The sequence below is a fragment of the Sorex araneus genome, chromosome 5, assembly GCF_027595985.1.
Source record: "Sorex araneus isolate mSorAra2 chromosome 5, mSorAra2.pri, whole genome shotgun sequence".
NCBI lineage: Eukaryota > Metazoa > Chordata > Mammalia > Eulipotyphla > Soricidae > Sorex > Sorex araneus.
This window is the reverse complement of record NC_073306.1, coordinates 40,471,094-40,495,440: the sequence shown is the minus strand read 5'-3', so window position 1 is coordinate 40,495,440 and position 24,347 is coordinate 40,471,094. Positions and strand designations below refer to the sequence as shown.

The following is a 24,347-nucleotide window of genomic DNA, read 5'->3' as shown; positions in this document are numbered from 1 at the left end:
CTTGCCTGGCATTCAGCTGACCCGAGTTTGATTCCTGGCACCCCAGAGGGTCCCCCAGCACCGTCAGGAGTGATCCCTGAGCGTAGAGCCAGGAGTAACACCCCTGAGCATCGCCGGGTGTGACCCCAAACCCCCAAATAAACTAAATAAAAATGCTTGTTTAAAAACAAAAATCCAGGGGCTAGAGTGAGAGCACAACAGGTAGGGCGTTTGCCTTGCACGAAGCTGACCCGGATTCAATTCCCAGCATCCCATATGGTCCCCGGAGCACTGCCAGGGGTGCATCGCCGGGTGTGACCCAAAAAGAAAAAAAAATCCGCCAGCCACAAAACGCAAAAATAGAACCATTAAATTTAAATTTAAAAGGTCGTAAACTATAACTCAACTGTTAGAAGAACTTTCTAGTAATCAAAGGAATGAACACAACACATACATTTGCCTTTTCAACTTCTCAGACTGCTGCAGGAGATCTTCTTCATCATCATCTTCATGATCTTCCACATCTTCATTATCAGAGTCACTTTGTTCATCCTGTAAAATCATATAGTATCATACCCAAAGTTAGACAGAACAAATGTGGACTCAACTACAAAGTAAATTACAAACTTCTGCCAAACATCTCATTACAGAATATTACTTAGAATAATTGTAAGGTGTTACACTTAGAATTCTCAGTAACTCAGACCAGGAGGGAAACGGTCAAGAGCAATGCATGAAGTTCAGTAAGATTAGTTTGTTCCCTTCAAACTCACCTCATTGCTATCAAACTCAGTATCATTTGGGACAAGCTGAAAGTCTCCAAACTCTTCTTCTTCACCTTCTTCCCTAAAATGTAAATTATAAACTTGTTTTATTACAAGCAGTTGGGTTAACTTAAGAACTGAAAATACTTTATAGTACCAACAATCTCTTCATTTTGTTTATTTTGGGGCCACACCCAGTGGTGTTCAGGGCTTATCCCTAACTCTGCACTTAGGGTCCTGCCTGTTGGGACTAGGGGGACCATATGGGGTGACAGGGAGACTGAATCCAGGTTGGCTGTGTGCAAGGCAAGTGCCCTACCCACTGTACTGTCTCTTCAAACTCCTTAATTGTTAAGTGTACATTCACATTGTGCAACCATTCTTCAGAACACTTTTCATCATGTAAAAGTGGAATCTTGTATGCATTAAATAACAAATTTCCATTCTTTTCTCATAGCCCTTAGCAAACCTTCCTAAAGCCTTTCTATTATGAATTCAACTATTAAGGTTCTTCATTTAAATGAGGAACATACTTCATTTGTAATTCTGTGATTGGCTAAGTTCACTTAGCATAATGTTCTCTGAATTCACCAATGCATTAGTAGTATAAAAATGTCCTTCCTTGTTCTTTCTCTAAAATCAAAATAACCCTTTTTTGTTGTTATCTTATTGCCCAAAGGTCACACCCTTTAAGTTGTGGTGCTCATACACTCTGGGTTTTGGTGCTCCTTCAGAGATTGCACATTTTTGTTGTGGCACCATATTCCAAAAAGTAGTGCCATTGGGATTGTACTCAGCGTGTGATGCAGTGCCAGAGACTGAAATTGAGGCCTCCATGAGCAAATGTTGTTTACCACTAAGCACTATCCTTGGGTCTCTAGGTTTTTTTTTTTTTTTTGGGTGGTGGTACAAAGGGGTTTGGGCCACACTCAGTGCTCAGGGGCTAATTCTGGTTCTGTGTTCAAATGTGATGCCTAGCACTGCCTGGGAGATATGCAGTGTAGGGGACTGAGGTTGGCCAAGCAGGGCAAGCAATAGCCCTGTACTGTCTCTCTGGCTCCTATTTGTCCTTTTTGATAATAGCTATTCTCAAAGGTATGCATAAGTATCTTGCAGTTCTGATTTCAGTTTTCCTAATTACTAGTATTGTTAAGTAACTTTCATTTGCCTATTATTGGGCACCCCCCCCCTTTTTTTTTGGTTTCATTTATTTATTTATTTATAAAAATTTATTATTTATTATTAGTGAATCACTGTGAGGGTATAGTTACAGATTTACATATTTTCGTGCTTGTGTTTCAGTCATACAATGTTTGAGTACTCATCCCTCCACCAGTGCCCATTCTTTTCCACCGATGACCCCAGCATCCCTCCCACCCATCCCATCACCCCCCCTTTTTTTTTTGAGGGGAGTAAATCTGGCCCACACCCAGTGTTACTCAGGCTCAGGGATTACTCCTAGCTGTGTACTCAGGGGTCACTCCTGGCAGAGTTCGGGGGACAATGTATGAATTGGGAATCAAACCAGAATTGGCCATGAGCAAGGCAAGTACCTTACCCATTGTACTATCTCTCCAGTCCTAAAATATCATTAGACAGTAAGCTTCCCCGCCCCGTGGTAGAGGGTCATATGCTGTGATGCTCAAGGGCTATTACTGGCTTTGTGTTAGAAGAGACCTCTGGTGGTGCCATGTGGCGTTGGGGATTCAAACCAGATACAGCTGCCATAGTTGCATGCAAAGAAAGTGCCTTGCCTCCTATACTATCTCACTGGCCTCTTCTTGTCTTCTTTTAAATTTTGAATTTTATTATTTTTTAGCAACACTCAGTGGTTCTCAGGGCTTACCTCTGGCTCTCTGCTCATGGATCATTCCTGATGGGACATGGGGGACCATATTGGGGTGCCAGAGATTGAACCAGGTCAGCTGCATGCAAGGTAAGCACCTTACCTCCTCTACTATCTCTCCGACCCCCTTCTTGACTTTAAAACAACAACAACAACAAAAACCTGTACATCATCAACTAAACAAAGGCGTTATAATTTCCTTACTATGTAAATATGAAGCTCAAATCCACTATAAAAATCTCTGGCAGGGTATGAAGCCCCTAATATGATCTATTATTACTAAGTTAAAGAAAGAACCTATTGGAAAACCAGGCCTTCCCAAGTTCCCACTTATCATTGAGACTCACCTATCTGTTGGAAAAGAGCCTGAGCAAAGTGCAAGTGCTTCTTCCATTGGATCACCCATGCTACCCTCCTTCTCCTGATTATTTGATTCTGAAGGAGTCAAAGTAGAGGCATCTATATCACGATAAAGAAGATTTGTTACCAAGAAATAACAGCAATCTAAAGACACACCAGTGTATTACAGTTCTGAATTTTCCACCTGTTCATCCAACAAATTTTTACTGTTTACCATGTGTAGGCACCTGAGATACAGTGGTGAACTAAAGAAAAATCCCAGCTCCTATAGATCTTGCATTTGGTAAAGAGCAGGGAGAAGGAGCAGAGAATAATAGGTATGCAGACACAAAAATGTTAACGTGTATATTAATAATGTCAGACAATGTTCTAAGTTTTGCACATACAAAACCTTAAATGACATATCATATGGCCAAATACTTTATCATTCTAAGAAAGTAAGAGCTCTAAATGTCAGGGAGCTAAGCAGTATATTCAATCAACACATAAGAATTCACCAATCCTGTTTTCTGTGAAATTAATATTCACGCAAGAGTTAAGGACCTGGGGCTAGAGCAATAGTACAGTGGGAAGGACATTTGCCTTGCACACGGCTGATCCGGGTTCAATCTCCAGCATCCCATAAGGTCTCCCAAGCACAGCCAGGAGTAATTCCTGAGTGCAGAGCCAAGAGTAACCCCTGAGCACCACTGGATATGACCCAAAAAGAAAAAAAAGAAGTTAAGGACCTGACTTTAAGATATTTTTGGCTGTGGGGCCAGAGTGATAGTACAGTGGGCAGGGAATTTGTCTTGCATGCAGCCAACAAGGGTTTGATCCCTGGCGTCCCATATGGTCCACTGAGCACCACCAGGAGTAATTCCTGAGTGCAGAGCCAGGAGTAACTCCTGAGCATCATTGGGTGTGACCCCCAAAAATAACAACAACAAAAACAGATATGTGATTGTGGTGAACCTGATGTTCTGTTAGATATTTTACCCTGAGAAGTGAATTTTCCTGAACAAAGATTCAGAAGTTCCTCCATGTTCTCTTTTTTATCACTCTTCCCAGTCAGAGGTTTTTCAGTCTGAGATGTGAACTTTCCAGTACACAAGTCCAATAGCTCATCCATGTTAGCATCCATGGCATTCTCATCCATACTGGCTAATGGCAAGCGAGGCTTCAGAGTCTGGTACTGATTCCTATGATTTCTAACGTTTAAAAACCTAAAAACACAGTGAAGATCATAAGGACTAGGGGAAACAAAAGGCAGGAGTGAAAAGCTAAACTTATTTCCAATACCAGATTTGAAAACAGAATCCCAAACCAGAAGGCAAAAGATTGAAACTTGCCCCTGTAACAATAGAAGGGAGGGGGAAATTATAAAAGAATAAACACTACAAAAAGTAAGGGTGGAGAATAACTTCTGGCTTTATAAAGTACTGGAGCAAAGGCTGATGTTCTAGTCTGTTAATTCTCAGTTCTACCCAATAATTACAATAGTAAGATGAAAAATGAAAAATTTGAAGGCTTACAAGAGCTATGCATTTCAAATAAGGCAGAGTGAAGGATCAGAATGCCAGCAAGAGTTATTTACGTTTTATTTTCCAGAGACTTTGTTCAAACTTGTAGAATGCAATACTAATGGCCTGTACACCTTCTTTCTCAGAAGAGAAAGCACAGATGGAGTGACAGAAGCTTGGTTTATTTTTAAAACAAAATTAAGCAGAGCCCAGCACCATTTCCACCCACAGAAATATAAAACTACCTACCCATCTGCATCCAACAGTTGGCTCTGAGTGTCATCTTCTAAACAGAACTGGAAGTCTTCTGCTCCTTGGAAAAGTGTCTTAGGTTCTGGGGAGGCGTTATACAGATCCTGGGAATCCTCTATGGGAAGTGAAGGCTCAGACAGCTTTCCTGAACTCTGGCACCAAAACAAAACCAAACAAAAACAAAACATTTTACAAATGTCATTCACTGTCATGACAACAACAGAAGCTGCTATTTGCAATATTTAATCTACTCTCAGGCAACTGCAGTTAAGGAGGACAATGCATAGCAAAGAGAAGCATAAAGAAAAATATCTCCAAGAAAGTAAGAACACTGGATGAGGCTTGTTTTTAATACACAAAGGGGGTGGATTTTAAAAACTGAACACACATAATGTGGTGGGAGTTGTTGGCTTGAACACACTTTATTTAGCAATGTGGGAAGCAAAAGGAGGGAGAAGATTAGAAAACCATTATCATTTTACCTTAGACGCTGAGCTGACCAAACTGGCTCGAAATAGCCCAGGGGAAGGAGATCTGAATCCTCCTGCTGTAGGGAAAACACTAGTCCCTCGGCCAGTCTGTCTATTGTAAGGCTGATAGGATGGAATTGTGGAGCCAATCAGTTCAAAGCTGCTATTGTGGCTGCTCTCCTTTGTTAGCAAAGAGCATGAATCATCTTCATCTAAAGAAAGAGAAATAACTTTGAAGTGCATGATTCCAGAAACAGGGTGGATTTGTTTAGGAAAAAGAGTTGAGAATGAAACTGTTAAGTAACATTCATAGGCAAGCCTCTTAAGTTATATGTTCTAAAACATTAAGTTAAAGGTAAATTATAGTATTAAGATAGGATTATACAGTCAGTTTATTTCTGAATTAAGTGATACCAAAAATTTACTTTTTTATCTTTTTTTTGGGGGGGGTGAGCACTGGAGGAAGGTCCCCTGGGGAGAGGCAAGCATATTTAGTACGGTGGCAGGGGACCACTTGGTGTCAGAGATTGGAACTAGGACTCCTGCAAACAAAGCATACACTCCAGTCCTTTGAGTCACCCACTATTCAGTTAAGACCTATGATTCTCTCTCCATTATCTAATCACTTACACATCTTTTGATCTACATATGCTGGGAATGTTTCACTGCTCACACAATCAACATATATTCATTAAAGGAATTATTTATCATATCCCCATGTCAATTATAAAGAAACTGAATGTTAGTTTTTAAAAACTGGACTAAGAAAAATATTTTAATTTATAAACACTCTTCACTGTGGCATCTAAGACTGGAAAAAGTACACACGGGTGCAAAACTGGAACTCGAGTCCAGGAATATGGCTTAATGGTCGAGTATGTACTACAAGCCTGCACTATAGGCCTGAGGCCCTGAATCTGATCCCTGACACCACTCCATATGCAACATGCAAACTCTCTATATACTGCTATTTGGGATTCCTACATCAAACACCAAAAAGGTACAATCTGGGGGCTGGAGAGATAATACAGGGGTGAAGTGTTTGCCTTGTATGCATCTGACCCCAGTTCAATCCCTGGTACTGCATATGGTGCCAGGAGCAACACAAAGAGTGACCATGAGTATAGAACAAAGAGTAAGCCCTGAGCGCAATGCAGACTATGGCACCAGAACAAACAACAAAAAAGTGCAAACTGGGTCAGGAAAATGGCTCAACATGCCTGCTCTGCATGCAGGAGCCTGGGTACAATACCCTGAACTATATGGTTTCCATATAGTTCCACTGGGAGAGAGAGCTCTGAGCACTGAGCTGGAGTATTCCCCAAGCATACCAAGTATAGCCCCAAAACTTACCCAGTTTGCTAGGTCGTTTGCCCAAGTTTTCATCTGTTTCTGATTTTTCCTCACTAGGAAAGTAACTACAAAATAAGAAAATAAGTTGTTTACGTATCCGTTTCTGCTTCTTAGTGAGTGGGCAAGTCCCAGAAATTTTTATTTTTCCTTAGAATTACTTACCCCATCCTGAAAGAGTTGTCCTTAAATAGAAGTAAGGTAGAATCTGATGAGATTGGTTTGGGAATAGAAAGCAGATCAACTGACTTGCCAGTTTCATTACTGCCGTCATTATTTTCTTTGTCCAATTCTTTTTCATCTTTGGTTTCTATTTCTTCACCACTGAGGAATTCTGTGATCTTCACCATCACATTACACCCAGAAGAAAATAACACAAGTCAAAACATTTAAAAGTAAACACACCATTTAAAGTAAACACATCATATAGGATGTGTGGATGGTGCTAAGTTGCAGGTTCCAACTTAGATTCCATCGTTAGATGCAATCTAAGGATGCAGGTTCCATCCTTAGATATAAAGGAAGCTCAGTTTTAACCATTATTACTAACAATTTTCCCTGACACTTTTAAAACACTTCCATACCTGAAGCTGGAGCAATAGTACAGTGGATAGGGTGTTTGCCTTGCATGCAGCCAACCCAGGTTCAACCCCTAGCATCCCATATGGTTCCCCAAGTACCGCCAGGAGTAATTCCTGAGTGCAGAGCCAGGAGTAACCCCTAAGCATCACTGGGTGTGCTCCCTTCCCCCACAAAGAATAAATCGGGAGGGTGGGGGAAGAACTCTTCATACTTCTGTTGTTATACCTTTATCAAAGTTGCTACAGGATTCACAGAATTATCATTTTATTGAGGCAATAATAGATTAATTAGCCTGAGATTTACAGAACAATTAATAATATCCAGCCAATCAGACTACAATATGCTGCCCAGTTATTATTTCCTTCTCCTTTGATCCTGGTTAAATATTAGCCATTATTTCCAAGTGAGTCCACATTCTAATAAGAATTTTTTCCCTTTCTCTTATGCCAAAAATCTTATTACCATCTATTTTCCTAGGCAGAAAATAATATTATGGAACAAAGACAAGAGTATCTTTTACAAATATCCTTCTCAATGAAGCATGAAATTCACTTAGGAATATCTTGGCCTGCCTGAGAATTTATTCCAACCTCAACCTGATTAAGGTAAAAAAAAAAAAAAGCTGTAGGAGAGCCACATCTGGTGGTACTTAGAACTCATTCCTGGCTCTGCACTCAGAAATCACTCCTGGCAATAGTCAGGGGACCATTTGGGATGTTGGGGAAGGAAGCGCCATACCCACTGTACTTTCTCTCTGGCCCTCTGCTTTTAAATTTGGATAGGAACAAACTTAACAACAAAAACAAAGTCTCTATTAATACAAAGCCATTTCAATACGATCACAGTGATATTACTATAGGTAAATAGGTAGAAGCCAAGGTTTGCAAGTCTGTAGGTGCTCAATAATACTGACAGAACTGAACACAGTAAGCTTTAAGTACATATGAATTCACTGTGAATTAGCTACATTTATCTTTAATTCTAAAATTTCTCACAATCAAATATGCTTATCATATTCTTATTCAAATATGATTTTCTATTCTCCTATTTATTGTGACCAATTACAAAATTACATAATTGCCAGAAACCTCTTGATTGCTTTCATCCTCCTCTTCTACTTTGGCCTCTTCTTCCTCTAATTCTTCCTCTTCCTCCTCTTCTCCATCTTGTTCAGACTCATCCGTTATTTCTTCTTCTTCTTCCTCCTCTTCTTCAAATACCTCTTCATTATCTAATTTAAATAATGCTTCACGCTTTTGGCGCTCCTCAAACCTTCGGAGTTTCATTGCTTCTTGTAGTTTGGCTTTTAGCACCTGAAGTTTTTCACCTAAGCAGAAATATAAAGAAAAGTTTTAGACTACATACTGTAAGAATCTAAATAACCTTTATTTTTAGTAGAGTAGGCAGTTAGGCCACACTAGGGCTCAGGGGCTATTCCCCAACATTTTTTTTTTTTGCAGGGGACCACACCCAGCAGTAACCAGGGTTTACTCCTTTCTCTGTTTCAGGGTTTACTCTTGGAAGGACTCATGGGTCATATAGGGTAGCAAGGACTGAACCTGGGTTGACTGAATAAAGGAAGGCACCCTAACTTCTGTACTATCAATTGAGCCACTTCTCTAACAAATTTAAATTCCCATTTACTATTAAAATATTACTCAATATGGTCTTTATTATTAGGTAAAACTAGTATGACTATAAATTAGTGTATTTTCCCTTTTTTTGACCCTTTTGCTGTAAATCTTTTTTTTTCCTTTTTTTTTTTTTTTTTTTTTTTTTTTTTGCTTTTTGGGTCACTCCTGGCTCTGCACTCAGGCATTACCCTGGTGGTGCTCAGGGGACCATATGAGATGCTGGGAATTGAACCCAGGTCAGCCGTGTGCAAGGCAAATGCCCTACCCGCTGTGCTATCACTCCAGCCCCTGTTGTAAATCTTTTTAATTTTTTTAAATCTTTGCATTTCTACCACCCTATAATTACTGTGAGTAAAAAGTCTTATGGCTCAGAAGCCAGAAACCATGAAGAAAAATATTGATTTATATATTTAAAAAATCAGAAATATTGGGGCTGGAGTGATAGCACAGTGGGTAGGGCATTTGCCTTGCACACGGCCGACCCGGGTTCAATTCAAGACATCCCATATGGTCCCCTGAGCACTGCCAGGGGTAATTCCTGAGTGCATGAGCCAGGAGTAATCCCTGTGCATCACTAGATGTGACCCAAAAAGCTAAAAACAGAACAAAACAAAACAAAAAACAGAAATATTGTTAAAATAGCCCAAAACCAAAATAATCAAGATACACATTAATAGGAGTCTGATTATATAACCATGCTCTTTTTTTTTTTTTTTTCCCCCTTCTAGGCCACACCTGGTGATGCTCAGGGCTTACTCTTACTCTTGGCTGCTCTGCACTCAGGGATCACTTCTGCTGGTGCTCAGTGGGACCATATGAGATTCTGGGGATTGAATCCAGGTCGACTGCTTACAAGGTAGGCACCCAACTGCTATACTATCCCTCCAGCGTCAACAGCCAAATGTCATTTAACAAAGGAAATTACTTTAAGAAATGCATCATTAGGTGATTTTGTATTTTTTGAAGTAGGATTATCACTCCTGGTGAAAATCATCCCAATGGTTTGAACCTGACACTGCAGTGCTTTGGGCCTAATGGTGCTGGAAGCTACCAGGGCCACGACCAGTGGTGCTCAGAAGCCAGGAGCCCACCAGAGCTATACTTGGCTGGTAGTGCTAGAGAAGTATAGAGGTATGTTGCCAAGAACGGAATGCTGATCCCCGCACATACTGGGCATCTATCTCCACCACTTTGTGACATACCTCTAGCCCACTTTATATGAATTTGCTGTTGTAAGAAAGTCTGAGTATAATCACACAGCCTAGACAGTATAGCCCAGTGGTCTACAACAATCAGTCCATGGACTAGTGCTGGTCTCAGGTATAAAAAGGCTGAAAATCACTGATCTACTATCTTAGTTATAACTGTGGTTCAAAGAACGGGTATGCAGAACAAGTGCCAGTCCAACAGAGTATAAAGGTTGGGGGCTGGAGAGACAGTACAGGGGGTAAGGCACTTGCATTGCATATGGACAACCCCAGTTTGATCCCCAGTACTGCATATGGTCCCCCAAGCACTGCTAGGAGTAAGACTTGAGCACATTCAAGTGTGGCCCAAAACCTACAAAAATTAAAGGGTTGAATGAATGCTGGCATAGTTTACTGTAGAGCTAGGTTATATATTAAATATAGCCTATTGAGACCATTGTCACGTATGTGGTTGACTTGAACCAAAATCATGACTTTAAGCAAACTATGACTGTACTCATACAATACATTGCTATACATTTGAAAAGTAAAACAACAACAACAACAAAAATCTCAAAAGCAGTAGACTTTCCTATCATAATGCCACGGCACGTGGCCCAAGTGGCCTCCAAGTACAGCAAACCTCTGGATGTAGATTCGATAAAACATCAGTGAGAGGACCAGAGTGATGGATGGTGGTAGGGCACTTGCCTTGCATGCAACCTACCACCCTGGCACCCCATATGATGCCCAAGCCCTGCCAGGAATAATCCTTGAGTTCAGAGCCAGGTGTAAACACTGCTGGGTAAGGCTCCCAAATCCAAAACCAAACAAAACAATCAATGGGGATGGAGAGGCAATTCAATAGGTTTGACTGTATGCTTTGTATGTGAGAGGCCTGGGTTCAATGCATTGTGCAGCATAATCCGAAACACCAATGTAAATAACCACTGGAAGCAACCCCTGATACAGAGCTAAGAATAGCCCCTGAACACTGTAGGAAATGAAAGAAAAACAAACCAAACTTAAAAATAAATAAATCAAACAATGGATTGGGATATAGCTTGGTGGTAGAGCACTTGCCTTGCATGTGTGAGATCCTTGGTTTAATCCCAGACTCTGCTCCCCCAAAACAAACCAACCAAACAAAGGGTTGGAGAAATAATACAAAGATTAAGGTGCTTGCCTTACATTCATCCAACCCCAATTAGATTCCCTGACACTGCCTATGCTCCCCTGAGTACTGATAGGAGGGATGCCAGAGCAATACCAGGTATAGGCCCCAAGATCCCACCCTCCCCCCAAAATAGAAAAAACAAACAAAAATATCTCAGTGGTAGAGCACTTGTTTTATATGTGTGAGGCCCTGGGTTTGATTCCAGACATTTAAAAAACAAGAGAGAGAAAACAAACAGAAAACAATAATATAAGAATAGAGAGCACAATTGATGAGTCAGAGAGGTAGTACAGTGAGTTAGGCACTTGCCTTGCATGCAGCTAACCAGAGTTTGATCCCCAACACCATATGTAGTTCTCCAAGCCCTGCCAGTAATGATCCCTGAACATAGAGACTGAGTATGTTCTGGGGTCAGTTGGGTGTGGTCCAACAACAAAGAAAAAGAAAGTACACCTGAGCTCTGTAGAGAGATGGTATAGAGTAAGTCGTAGCTTCCTGCTACTTGTATAAACTTGAGCAAGTTGTTTAAATGCTAGGTATTTCAATTTTCTTATATATAGAATAAGAATACCAGTGTTATTTATTGCCTTGCAATTGTGAGGCTCTGGGTTAGATCCCTAGCAATTTTATTTCATTTTCAGAGGCCACACCCAGCAGTGCTTGGTCTAATGATGCTTGGACCAGGGTTACAGGGTGGGGCATGCAGTGCTGAGAATCAAACCCAGGACCTTGCACATACTTTAGCACTTTAACACACACAGCCCTTGGCACTCCTCAGATGTTTTGACTTTTATTTTATATAATATAAATTATTTGTATTTTCTTTATTTGGTCTTTGGGTCACAGTGATATTTGGGGCTTACTCCTGGCTCTCAGCTCAGGAATCACTTCTGAAGCAGGACAGAGAACCATATATGTGGTGCCAGGGATTGAACTAGGGTCAGCAGCATGCAAGGAAAATACCTTAAGCCCTTTATTATCTCTTTGGCCCTACCACTTTTATTTTTAAAGAGAAAAGTGGATTAATAACCTGATCCTACTATTCTTAAAATTAAAAATCAGGGACTAGGCATGTGGCTCAGCAGAAGAGTACTTGTGTCACATGTGTGAGGCACAGTTTAATTCCTAGTACTGAAACCACCTCCCCCTGAACCATCACTAAAGGTTCAGATATAGCACATTTAATATGCATATGTATGCATACAAAGAGTTTGTGAAGAACCGATAATATGGTTGTAGATATTGTCTACTGTCTCTGATAGAAGGTTGTATAACTTGTTTCTACAATGTAGGGGCTGGAGAGATAGTACAGTAAGTAAGTAACCTCTTGTGGTTGACCAGGTTTAATCCCCAGCATCCCATATGGCCCCCCAAACACTGCTAGGAGTGATTTCCTGAGCACAAAGCCAGGAGTAACCCCTGAGCAACACCCATATGGCCCCAAAACAGAACAAAAACTCAAAACCAAACAAACAAAAAAAACTAATATAATGTAAAGATTCATATTATCTGCAATTTCTACTGTGGGCAGTTATTGTTTTATGAATTGTTTTATGTTATACATGAATCATTTGAGAGATACAGCTATTCAATCTCTAAAGTCTCCAAAGAAAAGAATTCTACAACTGTTCACTATAGTATTTCAGTAGTCATAAATATCTGTAACCACAAAGTGTAGAGTCAAAAAAAGATGGACAGACATACCTGGTTTTGTGTGGCCTGTTTCATCCAGTTTTTCAGCTGCCAAAGTTACAGGTACCACATCTGTCTTTAGCTCTTCCTTTCCATTAGTGCCTTTATCTTTCACTATGATGTTCACATTCAGTTTCTGACAAGCCCTGGGTTTGGCTGCAGGATTAGCATGCTTCCAGAATCGCTGCTTTAAGGCTTCCAATTCTAAACCCAAACACCAATCATGAGTGTGTCATATTCACATTCTTTCCTTAAGATTCCTAACAGGAATTAGAAACTAAGTTTCTTAGTTCAACAAAGGTCTAAGGGAAAAAGCCACAGAAACACCAAAAATTCCTTTGTTACTAGTATCTATTTCTACAACTCAACCCACACACCAACTAATGAATGTTCCAACTGTCCTTTTTTTCATATACAAAAATTATTTTAGAGGATCTAGAGAGATAGCTTAGTGGTCAGGGGCATAGGCCTTGCATGCATAAGGACCAAAGTTTGAGCACTAAAACCTCATGGGCCACTAAGAACTGCTGGTATTGCCCTGATGGCCCTCAGCATAACTGAGCATTGAACCACCCAGTTTGCCCAAATCCCTAGGAGTGGCCCTTTTGGGAAGTATGAGCACTGGGATTCCCACTTACCCTTCAAAACAATCATTTTAGGGGAGGGACTTACAACAAATGTTTCTAAATATATATTTTTGTTCATTTGGGGGTCACACCAATAGTACTCAAGGCTTACTCCTGGTAGTGCTGGGGACCATATGGGATGCCAGGGATCAAATCCAAGTTGGCCTCATGCAAAGCAAGCTCCCTATCTGCTGTACATCACTCAGGCCCCTACATGCACTTCTTTTAGTAAAAATATTAGATAAGGTCTGGAAGATATCTCAAAGTGGTAGAGCACATGCCTAATATACAAGGCCCTGAGTTCAGTCATTAGCAATGCATGCCTCCTACCCTGCAGCATTGGTGGGGTAGTGCTGGTGACCCACTAGTGCCATCAGCCCAAGCACCAAACTGTAAGATTTGTACTATACTCTGAACACTACCAAGAGAGGGTCTAGAATTTCGGGCTGAAAAACAGGAACAAATTCCTAAGTATTATAACACAATATCAAGGTATCTCTTCTATGTATTAACTACAAATAGCTTCCTAAGTAAATTTCACCTAAAAAAAAAAGTAAATTTCACTACTTAGAGTAGGGGGACTTTCTTGCTTTCCTAGCTTGCTTGGGAGAGCCAAGGCTCTCAGTGTTCTGGGGGCATACCCACCTGTGCTTAGGGCTTATTTCTGGCAGTGCTACAGAGAACAGATGCAGTACTGGGTAGGGCAACAGGCAAAGCAAGAGCTTAAACCCTATTTTATCTCTCCACTAGGAGGCCAATTATATTGTTTGTTTGTTCAGCTGATTTTTGGACCACGATCAGCAATGCCTAGGGGTCACTCCTAGCTCTGTACCCAGGAATTACTTCTGGTGATGCTCAGTGGACCATATGGGATGCCAGGGATGGAACCCAGGTAGGATTCATGAAAGGCAGACACCATACCTTCTGTATTATCTCTAGACCCTATATTTTCATTTTAAACAGGGATTAGATAGCCACAAGGGATAGCTCAAGGGCTGAGCACATGCTCTGCATGCAGAAGGCCCAATCACATCATATAGTTCCTAGAGGACTGAAGGAGACAGTACACTACTCTCTTCCCCACCTCAGCACAAAGCTGCAAGTAGCAATAGCCCTAAACACTGTCAGGTGTGGCTTCAATAAACCTAAACAAACAAACAAGAATTAGATCATTCTGCGACCCTGCCAAATTTGTTTAATGGAATTCTACTCATTCCTAGATACCTATAGAAAAAAGTCCTGTTGTGGTTATTTTGTGTTCCCTGTTCCTCACAGTCCCAAATAATCAAAAGCTGTCAAAATAAATCACTCTAGAGAGATTCCCCACAACTCAAAAGATTACCTCTGTTGGTTTCAGGTTCTTCAAGTATCACAAAAGAATCTTCACTGGCTCCCAGCCGAGGTTTAATGGAAACGTCTACTCCCAATTGCTTGAGTCTATCCAGTGTAAACCGTCTCACTTTTTCAGGTGGCACTCCTGCAGCTGATTTAATCTGCTGCCTAGGGTTATCCACCTCTTCTGTTTTTTTCAGTACTTCTTCTCCCTCCAGGGCATGAGGTTCAGGTGCTGAAAGTCCTCCTGCCTCATACACCTCACTGTCCTGATTTCTAACGAAAGTGAGTTCCTGTTGCCCTGCTGAGCTGTCCCCAGATGAAACTGCAGCATCATTTTGCTTCTGCTTCTCCTGAATTTCTAGCTCCTCACTTCCCATCAAATTCTTACTGCACGACTCAGCTGACTCAGTAATGAGATGGCTTTCCTTTGAAACTGAAGGGGCTGTATTAATCTCCATTTCATATCCTGCACTTGTTGTCTGCTCAGAGTCTTTGCTATGCTGGTCACAACTCACTCCCGATGAGTTTGCCGAGTCTATGATTTTTTGATATTTAGATGACCTAGAAAAGGAAAATGAGCTAGAATTGAAAAATTTACTTAAGTGTAAAATATTCTCATCCCTCACATCATGAAACCAATGAAAAAACTTTCAGAAGTTAGAAATATGAATTTTTTATACTAGATGTCTGCTGCAAAACTGAATGTTTACAAAAATACATAACCATAAAGAAAGATGTTCTTACTTCAATAACGTCATGGCACTTCCAGGACAAGTGGGTCGGGGTTTACGTTTGAAGAAATCATGAATGGTTTTATTCTCAGGGATATGATATGGAAGATTAAGTGCAGACTCTATAAAATGAGATAAAACAAATACATACATTGTATACTCTGAAGAGTCACTTTATATTCAACAAATAGTATAAAGTTAGCACCAGAAATGAAAACTATCTTGCTGGTAATAAAGGTATCATTTCATGTATGATTCTATGAAGACCAGTGGCTTTATTTATCTTATTATTTTAAAGTTTTAAATTTTTGTATTTTGGGCCACACCTGGCAATGCTCGCTCCTGTCTCTGCACTCAGGAATTATGGGATGCAGGGGATCAAAACCAGACTGACTGCATGAGATGCAGGCACTCTAACCACTGTACAATCTCTCCAGCCCCCAGAGATTAAAAAAAATAAATAAATTTCAGAACCACATATTGAATCAGAATTTCTCTGGAGCTTATAATTTATATATTTGCAAAATTCCCAAAGGCATCCTAATAAAGCTGGTCCGTAGACAACCACTAAGAAAACTCTCTCCAGGGTCTTGAGAAATAGTACAATACACAGGGTGCTTGCCTTGCAATCCTGGTTTTGATCCCTGACACCCCGAATCTCTGGAGCCATACCAGGGACTGATCCCTGAGCACAGAGCCAGGAGAAAGCTCTAAGCATGGCTGGGTGTGCCTTCCAACAACAACAACAACAAAAAGAAAGAGATATGGAGAAGTAGCACATACAGCAGGTAGGAAGAAAACTCCCTCCAGGTCTGAGGGAAGCTCAGCAGTAGAATATTTACCCTGGGTCCAATACCCAGCACCACAAAAAAACAAACAAAAAAAAAATAACTTCCTCCCACTGCCACCATAATCCTGGGAATTTTCTTTTCTTTAAGAATATTCCTGGGGGACTGGAGTGATAGCACAGCGGGCAGGGTGTTTACTTTACACGAGGCCTCCCGGGTTCGATTTCCAGCATCCCATATGGTCCCCCGAGCACCGCCAAGAGTAATTCCTCAGTGTAGAGCCAGGAGTAACCCCTGTGCATTGCTGGGTATGAACCAAAAAGCAAAAAAGAAGAACCATACCTTCTCTGCCCTAGAAAAACTAGAAATTTGTTTGTGTTTCAATAAAACTTTAAGAAAAAATTAAAAAGAATATTCCTGGGGCCAGAAAAATAGTACAATGAGTAGGGCACTTGCCTTGCAGGCAATCGACCAACCCAAGTTCAATCCCTGACACACCATATGGCCCCCTGAGCACTGTCAAGAGAGATCCCTGACCACAGAGCCAGAAGTAAGCCCTGAGCAGCACTGAATGTGACCCCAAAACAAACAACAAAAGCTGAATGTCACCCCAAAACAAATAACAACAAAAACAGAACATTCCAAGAGCTTTAGAATAGCCATTCACCAGGATAAACCTAAACTTGATATTATAATCCATTCATATTAGAAGTGTTAAAAAACAAAATTTTGGGGATAGGGAGATAGCTCAATGGGCTATTTCACATTCTTTGCAAGCCAGAAGACAGTGTTTGATCCTTGAACCACATGATCCCTGGAGAACTGATGGAAGAAATCCCTGAGCACAAAGCCAGGAACAGCCCTAAGTGCCACTGCGTATGACCCCAAACTAAATAATAATCAAAAAACACTACAAATTTTCCAACTTCCAAGTATGCTTATACAAGATATCCTAAATTAGTATACTGGTTTGCTTTACCTCGAATAAGGCGCTGCGTTTCACTGTGCAGTTTTTTTAATGCTTCCTTACTTAATTTGGCTGCCTTCCTTTCCTTAAATAAAACAAAAGGTGAGATTAGATTATTATCCAAAAATATAAAATATACATATTTCAAGAGCCTTCTCTTTTTGAAAAAAAGATGAAAAAGGTACAGTAAGCATTAATGCACAACAAAAACCTAAGCAGTTATATTTGCAAGGTACACAGAGTTAACTGAATTTGTATTCAGATGGCTACTATGTACAAAATAGTATCTTAGGAACCAGGAAAATATAAAAAACACAATAAAATATTCCAGAAAGCCATGATCTCAAGAGTTGAAAACAGATCAACATGACAACTACATCAGACTCTGTCTCACCTTCCTAACGGTGCCTTTTGATAATTCACTTTCTTCCTCAAAGGAACTGATGCCACTTTCCAAAGACAGTTTCTTTTCCTGAAAGAAAAACAAAGACATTAATATGAACAAAAATTAAACTAAGGGAGCTGGAGAGATAGTACAGTGGGCAGGGTGTTGCCTTGCACTTGACCTACCGGCATCCCATATGGTCCCCAAGCACTGCCTACAGTAATTTCTGAGTGCAGGGCCAAGAGTAATCCCTGAGCATCACTGGGCATGACCCCAAAACAAAAAACTAATAACAGGGGCTGGAGCAATAGCACAGCGGGGAGGGCATTTGCCTTGCACGTGGCTGACCCGGGTTCGATTCCCAGCATCCCATATGGTCCCCCGAGCACTCCAGGAGTAATTCCTGAGTGCATAAGCCAGGAGTAACCCCTGTGCACTGCTGGGTGTGACCCAAAAACCAAAAAAAAAACTAATAAAAAAATTAAACTGAAGGACTGGAGAAATAGCTCACTGAACTGGAATACATGCTTTTAATATGAGAGGCTCTAGTACAATTCCTGTCACCATATAGTCACCAGCACTGTCAGGAGTGACCTCTAAGCTAGCCTCAAAACCAAACCAACCAACAAACTAAACCAAGAGGATGTTGCATACTAAACAATTGCTTTTGGACCTGTAGGAATGATTCAAAGGGTTGGAGAGCATGCATGCAGGAATCCTGGATTCAATCCCTGGCACTACATGGATCCCTCAGCACCACAATAGAAGTGGTCTCCTAAGAATGTCCTCCCTAACATATATACACACACATGCACGGTCGCTTTTTGAACCTGGGGATGTATCTCAGTGTGTATATAACAGTAAGTAACTTTCATGTGTAAGAGGCTCTGAGCTGAAATCCCAGGCAAAACACACACACACACACACACACACACACACACAATTACTCGTTTTTTAATTGCTTCCCTCCCAAAAGATTATTTTCATAATAATCTGTAATCAGACGGTATTAATAATAAACCAACAATTATAAAACAAACCAAAACCAAAACAAAACACCCCCACAAATATTCTACAGTGCATAGAAAACAAACTACGTGTTTCAAATAAGGTTGAATCCCTATTACATCTTTTCATTAGCAGAGACAATGTCTTCTTAGGAAGAATAGTTATGCTTCCAAACAATCAGAACAATAAAGCTTTGTAATATCCTTTGTGAGACCCTGTGGGCTCATTTCTCAGAGGCTGAAGAATTTAAAAATATACACATCTACCCAATACTTACCTGCTTCTTAAATAAGATAATGTGTCTTACTTTATCTATAAGGACTATCTTATAAGGACTATCAGATATTTCTATAAGGACTATCAAAATACTGGTATCCAAACAAGAGAGCATCTATCATTTACATTGCAAGATTCCAAAATTTAAAATGAAAAACCTAAATAATTGAGGTATTTTTTTCTTCAGATTAAAAAAAAAATTAAGGTTTGAACAACAAATTAAAAAAGAAGGAGTCAGGGGCTGGAGTGATAGTACAGAGGGTAGGGCATTTGCCTTGCACGTGGCCGACCCAGGTTTGATTCCCAGCATCCCATGTGGTTCCCTGAGCACCACCAGGAGTAACCTGAGTGCAAAGCCAGGAGTAACCCCTGTGCAATGCCAGGTGTGACCCAAAAAGCAAAAACAAATAAATAAATAATAAATAAATAAAAAAGGAGCCAGAGCAATAATACAGTGGTAGAGCAACTGCCTTGTATGAGTTCCTACCAGGTTTGATCCCCAGCATTCAATATGGGTCCTCTGAGCACCACCAGGAATAATTCCTGAGTGCAGAGCCAGAGCAACCTCTAGGCATTGCCGGGTGTGACCCAAAACAAAACAAAAATAAATAAAAATTTAAAATAAAGGTTAGAAACAGTTGGTTAGTTACAATGCTAGTATCTACTTGCCTTGTGCTTTTTCACTTTGTTTTTCACAGATGCCCTTATTGATTCTAATGACTCTTCATCATCCAGTGGAGAGTCATTTTCCTCTTCCAACCCAGTTTCAAAAAGATCATTATCCACAAGAAGACAGCCACTGTCATTAAATGGCTTTTCCACTTCATCTTCCTGTACAAATGCAAAAAGAAAAAAGCAAAACTCAATCATTAAAATAATGAAATATTGAAATATTCCACATTCTATAATAATTTGGAGTAGGTTATTTAAGCAATAGTTGTCTTCCCTGGGGCCCCTCGGAGAGGATGGGCTCCAGCTTCCCTCCCCACCCTGAGCAGAGCTCCTGGTGACCCAAGACCTCCAGAGCCTAGCCACAGCCATGCTCAAGGCCCCTCTGCACACATTCAGATGAGCCTCACGCATGAAGGTACCAGGCAGAGGAACCCAGGTGTGTGGGACCTGGGGCTGAGACCTCCAAGCCTGCTCGGTTCGAAACTCCTCCGCCCAGATTTCCCATTTCCCAGTAGCCAAGGACTGCCCCCCAGCGCCATGTAATCCCATCCACGGACAGCATCCAGAGACTTAAAAGCAAGCTCCCAGAAACATGAGGCAGATTCTCGGCTGTGTGATATCTTATAGCTTACTTCTCCCCTGGGAGAACCTAGCAAACTACCAGGAGTTTCCTGCCCACATGGGAGAGCCTCGCAAGGTCCCCATGATGTATTAATATGCCAAAACCAGTAACAAGCTGGGTCTCATTCCCCTGACCCTGAAAGAGCCTCTAATGCAGCATCATTGGGAAAGACGAGTAGAAAGAGGCTTCTAAAATCTCAGGGCTAAAAAGAATGGAGAAGTTACTGAGACCAGTCGAGAAATTCAATTATCAAGGAATGATGATGATGATGATGTTATTTAATCAATAGGTGGTAGATGAAACTCTCATTAGTTTCTAACACACAGTTCAGACTGTAATTTTACACAACTGTCCAAAACTAACTTAACAGCAAATATTTTTTGAAAAATAAAATTACCTGTAAATTATAAATCAATTGGTTTATAAACTTAAGCATGGCTTTTTTTTCTTTCTCCTTTCTTTAGTAAAATAGTTTTATCTAGAGAAACATGAGTGGAGAAAGTGATATGTGCTCAAGACAAGATGGAGACTGGAGAAATAATAGAGTAGGAAAGGCTCTTGCTTTGCAAGCAGCCAACTCGAGTTTGATCCCTGGCACCCCATATGGTCCCGAGCCTGCCAGGAGTAAACCCTGAGTGCAGAGCCAGTACTAAGTCTGGGCACTGCTGCATGTGACTCAAAAAACAAAAACAAAAAAGAGAAAAAGATGAGCTTCTCCAAAGGGGAGAGTCTAGACTACACCATTGTAAGCTGAGATGTAGGCAACCCCTGGGATGGAAAATGTACCAAGTGTGGTTTTTCAAGGTAGCAAACAAGACTTCTAACTGATGAATGCCTGAAAAATTCACCTCAGAATATTTTCATCAGATGAGAAACACAAAAATTACTTCAAGTGATCAATGAAAATCATAAACCCATTTATTTGTGTATCTGAAATGGAAAATGAGACCAACAAGTTTTAAATCACATATTCCATTACTTGGGACGACAGTGCTACAGTGCTATTCCATTACTTGGGCTGGAGTGATAGCCCAGAGGGTAGGGCATTTGCCTTGCACAAGGCCAACTTGGGTTCAATTCTTCCTCCCCTCTCGGAGAGCCCAGCAAGCTCCTGAGAGTATCTCGCCCACACGGCAGAGTCTAGCAAGCTCCCTGTGGTGTATTCAATATGCCAAAAACAGTAACAAGTCTCACGATGGAGACGTTACTGGTGCCCACTCCAGCGAACCGATGAGCAATGGGATGACAGTGATACAGTGATTTCATTACTTGCAATACAAAACAATCAACTCAAAGCAATATTCTGTGCACAGAAAAAAAAACCCTGAAGAACTAGATGCATCTTTTTCTAAAATGTTAATCTGGGGCCTGGGAATAGAAAATTATTCTTTAAGACATACCTCATTTTTTGTTTCCTTATTTTTAAGCCGTCTAATTTTTTCCATCTTTTTCTCCTCTTTCTCAAGCCTTCTTTTTGATTTTACTTTTGTTTTTCCTCCAGTTCCTTCTTTATAAGGTATGGGTCTTTTTACACTCTTTCTGTCAACTGTAAAGTCCACCATGTTTTCAGATTGGAGACCCAGTTCTAAGCAAGATGTCACTTGACTCTCAAGATTTTCCTTATCCAAAGACTCCTCAAGGTCACTTTCATCACTGTTCCCCAGAGTTTTGTAAATCCTTCTGATGTTTCCATTTTTTCCAGCATATAAATTCTCTTTATCTTCCTCCTCGACACTGTCATAGGTAGTTTTCTTTGAAGAGGCCTTTATGTCCTCTTCTTCAGAATCACTCTCTTGTAGCACTTTCCTGCTTTTTGATTTCTTACCCACACATATCTCTTCATCTGAATCTGTGAGGAACACAATGTTTTTAAAAAGATTGTCATTTGGCCTTTCTTCTAGTCCTACTACTCCTCAAAAATACACCCCATTATCCAAGTGATATGTTACCTTGTGAAATTATATAACTACCACTAAGAACTGACTGCAGCAAAGCAAATCTAAAAATACTTCTTGAAAAACATTTTCCAAAGAAAACTATCTCTTACTGAGCAATGTAATTATATATATTTACAATGTGTAAAGTTGTTCTAATCCTTCTGACAGGTGTTAAAAATACTTTTATTATAGAATCAATGCTTTCTATCAGGCAAAGTAGTAGCTGCTAGACATTTTAGAGATTCAATAATATAATAGAAATGGTTTTCAAAAGGTGCAAACAATAAAGCTGGCATTAATAATTTAATACATCAAGAGAATAATAAAATCAATCCAATTCTCTTACAATCTAACCTCCTACATTCTATTCCTAAAAATAAAAGCATTGAGTATTACAAACCTCTTTCACTCAAGAGTCCAATTGTTTCACAGCTCTCCTGTCCACTGTCAGAAAGACTATTTGCTTCTTGTGAAGTAAGTTTTGAATCATTGATTTCTAAGTGTACCTAGAAAAGTAGATTACAGTTTTCACTAACCAGTAGGTGACAGAAAGCTTTGAATAAATAGTGATACATAATCACCAGGCTAAAATAAAGAAGAACCATAATATAAAGGACCAACAAAGGATGACATAAAGAATCACTGGAAAAACTGGACAAATAAAAATTAATTGCTTGCCTTTAAAGGAGTCTATAGAGCCCAAGATATAGTACTGCAGGTTAGGTGCTTGCTTTGCATGTAGCCAACCCAGGTTCTATCCCCGGCACCACATATGGTTCCTATCCACTACCAGGAGTGATCCTTGAGCACAGAGTCAGAAGTAAGCCCTGAGTACAGTTTTTAATGTCTGTACAAACATTTTTTAAAATACTCCAAATGGTTGGGGCTAGAGAGATAGCACAGCGGGTAGGGCGTTTGCCTTGCACGCGGCCGACCCGGGTTCAAATCCCAGCATCCCATATGGTCCCCTGAGCACAGCCAGGTGTAATTCCTGAGTGCAGAACCAGGAGTAACCCCTGTGCATCGCCAGGTGTGACCCAAAAAGCCAAAAAAAAAAAAAAAAGAAAAATACTCCAAATGGCTGGAGTAATGATGTAGCAGGTAGGACACATGCCTTGTATGCAGCCAATCTTGGTACCACATATGGTTCCCTGAGCCCTACCTGGAGGAGTGATTCCTGAGTGCAAAATCAGGAGGAAGCCCTGAGGACTACCAGTTCTGGTTCCAAAAACAAAAAAATAAAATAAAAAATAAAAAAATGTGCTACAAAACCAACTACTTATTTTGAGTAACGATAACTAGATGAACTGTTTCTTAGTGTATCCAAATGTCATATTAGATAATAGAGAAGAGAATAATCCAGATACGGAAACTGTAAAGTATAAACTATGTGGCATCTTAAACAATAAATTGCGAGAAAAAAAGAGGGGACCTATAAAAAAATGGAATTTATATGCAGACACATATTAACGAGTCTAACATACAGACTTTGAATCTTGATTCAAGCAAACTGAATCAGGATTCAAGCAAACAAAATATATGTACAAGACAAAGAAATATGAACATTATCTAAACATCTGATATTAAACGAAAATTCTAAATTCTTTAGGCATGGTATATATATTGTAGTTATCTATTTTGAAAGCTCCTATCTTTTAGAGGTAATTGTTTATGGAAGAAATGTCTAGAATTTGATTCAAAAAAATCTAATGGGGGAAAATGAGTGGGTACGTAGATTTTTTAAAAAAACATACAAGCAAGATTTTATTTTGCTTGGTTTTTACTTTTGGGGTCATACCCAGAGATACTCAGGACTACTCCAAGTTTAGTGCTTGGGGGTTGCTCCTGATCATGATGGGGATCATGTGGTACTGGAGATCGATACTAGGCCTCCTCCATGTAGAACATGTGATCCAGTTCATTGAGTTATCTCTCCAGCCCGTGACTTGATAATTGTTGGACCTGGGTGATGGGTTTGATAGATCAGTCTACATTTGTATGTTAAAATATTTTCAAATAAAAGCATTCTAAAAGTCAGGTTAAACAAAAAAATCTATGGAGAAGGGTGGCGGATGTGGCTGAAAAGAAAGCACATGCCTCACACACAGTCAGACACTGGTCCAATTCACAGCACCAAAAAAATAGAAATCTAAGGAGAAGTAGGTTACACGACTTGAACAGTATCCAAGCTGACCCTACATACTT

At 40.2% G+C, this 24,347-nt stretch overlaps 1 protein-coding gene across 1 annotated transcript in view; it reads right to left on the bottom strand.

The window, feature by feature from the left end:
- Positions 1-24,347, bottom strand: part of CLSPN (claspin) — a 35,993-nt gene that overhangs the window by 9,730 nt on the left and 1,916 nt on the right. The window contains exons 2-18 of the mRNA XM_004614254.3: positions 22,543-22,648; positions 21,606-22,054; positions 19,581-19,742; positions 17,637-17,714; positions 17,255-17,327; positions 15,501-15,609; positions 14,764-15,317; positions 12,808-12,999; positions 8,194-8,432; positions 6,689-6,864; positions 6,527-6,591; positions 5,186-5,385; positions 4,701-4,855; positions 3,928-4,154; positions 2,937-3,048; positions 753-825; positions 434-531 (exon numbers count right to left, since the gene is read on the bottom strand). Of these exons, the coding sequence (XP_004614311.2) occupies positions 434-531; positions 753-825; positions 2,937-3,048; positions 3,928-4,154; positions 4,701-4,855; positions 5,186-5,385; positions 6,527-6,591; positions 6,689-6,864; positions 8,194-8,432; positions 12,808-12,999; positions 14,764-15,317; positions 15,501-15,609; positions 17,255-17,327; positions 17,637-17,714; positions 19,581-19,742; positions 21,606-22,054; positions 22,543-22,648 (3,068 nt within the window). The remainder of the gene's footprint in view (positions 1-433; positions 532-752; positions 826-2,936; positions 3,049-3,927; positions 4,155-4,700; positions 4,856-5,185; positions 5,386-6,526; positions 6,592-6,688; positions 6,865-8,193; positions 8,433-12,807; positions 13,000-14,763; positions 15,318-15,500; positions 15,610-17,254; positions 17,328-17,636; positions 17,715-19,580; positions 19,743-21,605; positions 22,055-22,542; positions 22,649-24,347) is intronic.